At 37.3% G+C, this 7,386-nt stretch overlaps 1 protein-coding gene across 1 annotated transcript; it reads left to right on the forward strand.

The window, feature by feature from the left end:
* The first annotated feature begins 5,422 nt into the window (after nucleotides 1-5,422).
* On the forward strand, nucleotides 5,423-5,779 carry LOC145689128 (uncharacterized). Its single transcript, XM_081763261.1, has one exon. The coding sequence runs from the start codon at nucleotides 5,423-5,425 to the stop codon at nucleotides 5,777-5,779; it is 357 nt and encodes a 118-aa protein (XP_081619387.1).
* The last annotated feature ends 1,607 nt before the right edge of the window (nucleotides 5,780-7,386 follow it).

Below are 7,386 nucleotides of genomic sequence, written 5' to 3' on the forward strand. Positions count from 1 at the left end.
ATAGACAAAGAAAGAGAGAGAGAGAAAGTATGTGAGAGAGATAGAAAACAATATATGCTGTAATTTTAGTTACAACGTAAAAAGTTATTGCAATTCATAATCTGGATTTTTACAAAGCGATTTGAACGCTTGAAGCGACTTAATATTCATAAAGCATCTTTTTCTTGAAGTGTCACAAATAGTCCGATGCTTTGTAATATGTGCCAAAGAAATAAATGCATGTTTTTAACAGGATAGTATCGTCTACCTTTTGCTTCAATTGATGGTATAAAATAATGTTGAGTTGATTTTAACATCCCTTTCAGCATCTAGGCTATATGAGACGTTTACCTACTGATTAGCGTGAAATCCGAACCACATGAGCTCACACCGGGAATCGAACCGGGTCTCTTACGTCAAAGGTGCGTATGCTAACCGCTTAGCTACGAAGGAACTCGGTATGAAACTAGAATAGCACACATTACCCCATATTATTTCACCGAAAGATTTCTGTTTTATGATCAGTTAAAATAGTATTTCTGGACACCGTAGCGAAAAATGTATTTGCTTTTTCAAGTAGTGTACGAAAAATACAAAGAATAAACACAGTAGAAACGAAACCAAGAAATGAATTCAAAGTAAAGTGCTTTGCCTCTCTCGAATAAATCACTCAATGTATTACAAGTGCATATCTCGTGCATTTCCAGTAGAATTATTAAAACGCGCTGGCTTTATAACTTGGCTGTGTGGTCTAGTGGCTAGCATGTGTGTCTGTGGTGTACAGGGTACCGGGTTTGATTCCCGGTGGGAGAACTTTTGGAATTTTAAATGTTCTCGACGTGTCTGTGTTGGTGTCCCTATCATTCAAGGTTACTGTAAAACGTGTATAACCGAGTAGGAAATATACAGAAAGTACTGATAAGGGGAAAGTAGACTTTGGTAAGTGAACTTCGGTGCCGCCTTTCGCGACGTAAATTAAGAAGAAAATAAGTGGGTTTAACGAGGCGCTTGAAATTACAGTAATGATTGACGGTTCGGTTCCCAGTCCGGTTTTCTTTCAATATAAGGGTATTTTATTTTTTCTAAATACAACGTTACATTTTTAACATTTGAATTGGTTATAAAATCAATATCAGATAAACTGTCAGCTTTCAAACCTCTGTCACTTTTATTCATCATCTGAGTGTATACGAAGATGACGCTATGGAAATGCTAGCACTACCAAAGTTCAAATAGATTTCTAAGTTAATATCAAATTGAAAACACACGCCCAAAATGAGAATATATGTTTCTGCTTTATATGTATAGTTCAATTATACCAAACAAAATCCGCTATCCTCATTCCCTTTGGCGGTAGGAGTAACTTTAAAATTTTAAAGTGGGATCCCCATTTCTTATTGGACATTTCGATTCTCCAGAAAAAAGTGACTGATTTCACCCAGAATTGAAAACAATTCCTTCACGGATGGCACTTTAATCAATACGGGAAAAGGAGGGGTAGCAAAACGTTATGAAAATGTTTTTTGTCAGATCCGTGCTCTGTGGTCATACAGTTAGCATACTGGACTACACAGGCAGGGATCCTGATTTCAATTCCTAGTAACCCTAGGGGAACACCAAATGAGTACATAACAAGTAGTGACTATTTTTATGAATATATGCATCATATAAAAATCGCTTAAAGTTTGATACTAAGATATTATTATTATTATTATGTTACATATTACTTGAGCTTATAATTAGGAAGACCTAGGCGCAGATGGGAGGACAATATTAAGATGGATCTCGCAGAAATAGGAATACAAAGTAGAAACTGAATCCAGTTAGCTAAGGATAGAAGTCAGTGGAGAGCTTTTGTGAATGCGGCATTGAACCTCCGGGTTCCATAGGCCATAGAATTAGTTAGGTAGTTAGGAGCGTAAGTGTGCCTAAAGTCAGCCGTCTCCAGTAGTCAGCCATTTTTCAGTAAAAAGCATATTAAATAAACATACAGTAGCTTGTTATCAAACAAATAATCAACTACAACTTAAATCAGAGCTCCAGTATTCAACCTCATTTGTTCTGGTCTGGTGTGACTCCTCGTGGCAGAAAAGAAAAATTATCATTTGAGGTCTGCCGATGCAAGTGAGCAAAGTGCGCATTTTGTTAATAAAAAAATAAGGAAGAAGCTTTACTTCAAAGTTAAGTTAAAATTATATTATTGTAAAATAGTACGAGTTATTGCTTTCTTCTATGCATGAATGTATCGTAGCTTATCAAAAATTCGTGGTTTATGATACAAAACAAGATATTGCGTAGAAATAAGGGGGGCTGACTACAATTTGCATTTTTGATAACGTTTTCCGGTAGTCAGCCATTAGGGGCTGACTACTGGAAATGACTCTTCACTTCAATTTCCAATGACCAGCCCCCATTACTTTCAACGGACGACTACTGGATACATATACTCCAGTAGTCATCCACTTATCATTCATTCAATTTAAATGACACATGACATACAACTAAGACACTTAACTAATACGTAGAAGACTTTTCTAACGATTTAATGAAAAAGTAACTGTTATGATGTCACTAATTGCATCATACAAGTATAATACAGTTATAAAGTACGGGACAAAATTAAACGATCGAAAATACCATTAAAACTTATGACGATGTTGGTCGTTTATTTTTGTCCCGTACTTTAATATCAGTATGGTATTGTAACCATTTCAATTCTTGTATTTTTCTAGAATTGAGGGAAAAAAGGTTAAGGATTTATGGCTGGTCTGAATTATTTCTCTAAAATTTAAAAAGGACAGGTAATGAGTATTTATTTTACCCTAAGCATACGCCCTACATAAGCTTTGGGGGCCCGAGCCCTCTGGCCCTAGCAGGATCGACGCCCTTGACCCTGATCATAGCTTAGTCTTTTAATCTAAGGTAGCTATGAGGAAGTAAGGGTTATCCATATCTAATTGATTTATTTTTTTTAAATTACTCCGCACAATTTCGCGTTTCTGCACGTTTTTAATTCCAAGGCTGCAATTGCTCTTCAACTATTATTATTATTATTATTATTATTATTATTATTATTATTATTATTATTATTATTATTATTATTATTATTATTATTATCTGTTCTTATCTGCTCTGTTCCTAGAATTGCCTGATTGCCGAAACAATACAGAATAATCATAAATATTTACATTCTAACTCACTATGAGCGTGAGGAAAATATGTCTAACAGTTTAAGAACGCGTGATTTAGCGTTTCTTTCAACCAGTCCAAAGACATCTACTGGAATAGACTCAGTGTCAGATGTTTTTGCAATCAGGTGCGTTAAGGATACTCTATCCAAAGAGTATTCTTATTCTACACTAATGAACACATATAAGGCTTTTGTTCTGTCCGAAGAGGATCGATCTGCTATCAGTAGATACTTGCTAGTGAGATGCTCGATATCTTAGTCCTGGAACATACCAAATTTTAGCAATTGGCCGTCTAGAGCCTACAAATATATCTTCGATATCAGAAATAGACGTTACGTCTGACTCAAACCAGGAAAACAACATATACCTATCCGTTATGGCATCTTGTACTGAAGCGACGGAAGGTGAAAGGTCTGCTTCTGTTTCTACAGTCAGTAGAGCCAGAAATAACTCCATATGATCTCAGAAGAAATTCAAAGAAAAACTTCGTAAAATACTTCCATATCATCTGGCTTTGATTAGCATCTTTTCTGGCTAGCTCCAATCAAAAACAAAACTACCAAACATGTGCCCAGAGAAAAAGCTCAAAGTGCAGTATCCTCCCAAGCATGGAGAAATTATCAGATGGTAAAGAATGAAAAGAAAAGAAAACTAGAAGAGGAATGTCTAAAATGAAAAAGGGAGAGAATACCAAAGAAAGGAAAAATTTTAAGTCAAACAAAAAGAAAAGGACTGTCAAGCCAAGTAGCACTAGTAGTTAAAAAGACGAGACGCAAGAAGTTGTTGAAATGCCGTCTAAGGCCTGAAGAAGAATTCATAAGTGATATTGAGAACGATACACTTAAATATATTGGGTGTCACTTTTGTGATCACTGGTACCACTTAAAATGCACGGGCCTCAGTGTATTATCGTACGAGGAACCTGCTAAACAAGTGCCTATGTGTCCTTAATGTGCTTAATGAACTTCATATTAAAGGGTTAATGTCATAGCTAAATATAAATATCAATGTAAATATAAATAGGCCTATATATTAGTTTTAAATAGGCTAGTCTAGGCCGAGGCACATTTTTCTTAGTTTATGGTAAATATCATACAAGAAGTCTTTTTTCCTGTATCGCAATATATTTTCCACCAGGCCTGCTTCTAGCCACAGAGGTTTGGGGGGCATAGATATGTTAGGGGGGCAAGTCATTAAAAATCTCTTACACATATCTAAATTGTGTTTTTTGTGTTGAGGTCTGGAGGGGCCACGAAAAGTTTAGGAGGGCCAGGCCCCCTAGCTCCCTCTAGTTGCGGGCCTGTTTTCCACGTAGTTTTTCTTTGTAGGAACTCTGAGTGCAATATATTTGTCCCTTAATTTGCTACTGAGGAATAGATCTCTAAAATTCCATTTAAAAAGTCAATTCTATAGTGTGGCTGAGTACTGGTTAAAGTAATGGCTGACCTTTGGTTTTCATAGGCCGACTATTGTTTTTTTCAGGGTTTCTGGTATTTTCTTTTTCCTGTGTAATTATGTAAAAAAGATTTCCTATGCGAGCTACACAAACGTAATATTTAAACACTGTTCTTTGTAATGACATATGCAGTAAAAGTTATTAGTAAAAAATGATTTTTTTATACTTTAACAAAGTTGAAAATCTCCTTAAATGGTCGAGTACTGGCACATTTACCCTATTACTTGCGATGCAAACTATAGTTGCAATTTTTTGAAGGAATGTTGCCTAACTGGAAAGTAGAACTTTACATATTGTTTTGTCTGTGGAACATATGCTTGTTTAGCTTTATTTGAAAGTGTTAATTTTGCCAAAAATATTGAACGTTGGAAAACCGCAATAGCATTTCCTTATAGGAGCCAAAAAAAGAGAGCTGATATTTCTAAAGGAGGCAATCGTAACAAAAACGGATAGGAGATAAACATAAATCGAAAATGTTATGTTGAAAACATTTTCATTGATTTTGTCTTCTGCCTCAGGCACTGACAAGATCAAACAAATATTGTCTATTACGTTTAAAATTGCTAAAGGAAAGTTGAACAGAATACCACAGATCTTATCACTCAGTAATCAGTTGTGAAGTGCTCCCTTGTAGTCAAACAACATATATCGAAATATCGTGTTTTCTGCCTCTTAGCAAATAAAAACTACGATCTTACTACCTCTTGGAGTAGCCAACTGCGCATGTCGTTTAATAGCTTCAACTAAAAGGGGTGCTCATTCAACGTGCAACTCGTGAAAAGGGTAGAAGTCAGAAATGGCTGAGAATAGAAAAGAGCGTGTTCTTGCTTTAGTGCAAGAAGGTTATTGCGCTGCACAAGCCGCTGAAAGGTGTGGAGTTTTACCAAGAACAGCACAGAAGTGGATAAAGCGTTTTCGAGAGACTGGAGAAACTATGCGGCGCCGAGGTAGTGGTAGGCGTCGTGTGACAACACCTGAGCAGGATGCGCAGCTTGTTGCTGCTGCGCGACTTAATCCCAACATGACCGCCAGACAACTTCGGCACGCATCAGCTTTTCCAGGCTCTCGAGATACTGCTGTACGGCGTCTTAGGGAAGCTAATCTTCACGCCCGTCGTGCTGCGGTGAAAGAATACTCTCGGAAGAGCATATAAGACGACGGCTTCAGTTTGCGGAAGAAAATGTGAACCGTGATTGGAGACATGTTGTCTTCACAGACGAATGCACATTTTCTTCCTCAAATAATGGCCCAGTAGTCGTGTATCGTCCGAGAGGCTCCAGGCATGATCCCAGATACGTTTTCCACAAACGTCACTGTGGACGCGTATCTGTATCTGCTTGGGGTTTCATGACATCACAGTGTCTTGGAGTACTCCATAGGGTAGAGGGGCGTCTTACAGGTGAACAATATTTACATATCCTTCGGGATGTTATGTTGCCATCTGTGCGTTTTATCTACCTCGATGGAGTAATCCAGTTTCAGCACGGCAGATCTCCGGTTCATATGTGTCAATTAGGTCAGAATTGGCTCTCGCAGCAGGCTGATTTAGAGGTCCTAGATTGGCCACCGCGTGGAGCCGATATGAATATAATTGAGACAGTATGGGAAGAGGTCAAAAGGGTGATGAAGGAGAACTGGCCTAACCCGCTTCCATCCACAAAAAATCAACTATGGGAAATCGTTGAAAACAGCTGGGAGGAAGTCTTCCGTAGTGAACGCTTTCTCCGCAGCCTTACCGAAAGCATGCCCAGAAGGCTCCAGGCAGTCATCGATGTAGAAGGTCATTGGACCTCCTATTAGACACTTATATATAAACAGCCCTTTTCAGGGCTACGTATTCCCTTCCATTCTTTTTTTTTGAATGCCAATGAAAATGTACGTCACTTTCACCGTTAAACAATGAAAATGAAAAAAAAACATAATAGCAGTGGACAAGACTCGATCGTGCGAACTTGTGTATTGTAATCTCTCACTTATCCTCTGAGCTACGAAGTAACACGTAGATTTTTTGAAAAAGATATTAGTAGTTCATAACAACACACTCCCTTTTTATGTAATTCATGTGCCCCTTGCTGCAATCGATGGCGTGAAAACAAAATGCTACACATTACCCCATATCATTTCACCCGTAGATTGCTGTTTTCTGATCAGTTAAAACAGGATTCCTGGATATCTAAGCGAAAAATGTATTTCTTTTTCATGTATTCTACGAAAAACCTAAATAGTAAACAAAATCGAGACAAGCAACTTTCTCGAACAAACCACTCAATGTATCAGTGTCATTGCAAACAACGTCTCGCTGATGTAATGAATAACAACATGTAGTAAAGATCATGGGGTCTTCAGATCAAATACAGCTTGTCATATGGTTTTGTTTTCTTCAGCACAATAGATTTTTTAAAAAAATTATCCAGTCATGTGAGAAAAACAAATTTTGAAGAAATATAACATTTCGTTTTGAGAGGCGTATTAGCACGAAGAAATAGTTTTATTTCTTGCAATCCAAACCGTGAAGAATGAGCTAATGAATAGCGTTTATGGGTCTTTCAATAAGCACCACCCAGTGTGTTGTCGTCGGCAACGTTACGTTTTTCCTTTTCTTTTTTTCTCGTTTTCGCGCATCACATTCTGTTTTTCAATGACTTCTAATGCTAAATTTTAATCCGCTGTTACTTCGTTCGTCGTTTTCACTTCCACCTACAATATTAGATTTAGGCATAGCTGACTATCCTCTAATTTGTATCGAAGTTTTGTCAAGTT

The sequence above is a fragment of the Thermobia domestica genome, chromosome 7, assembly GCF_964235325.1.
Source record: "Thermobia domestica chromosome 7, izTheDome1.hap1.1, whole genome shotgun sequence".
NCBI classification, from domain to species: Eukaryota; Metazoa; Arthropoda; class Insecta; order Zygentoma; family Lepismatidae; genus Thermobia; species Thermobia domestica.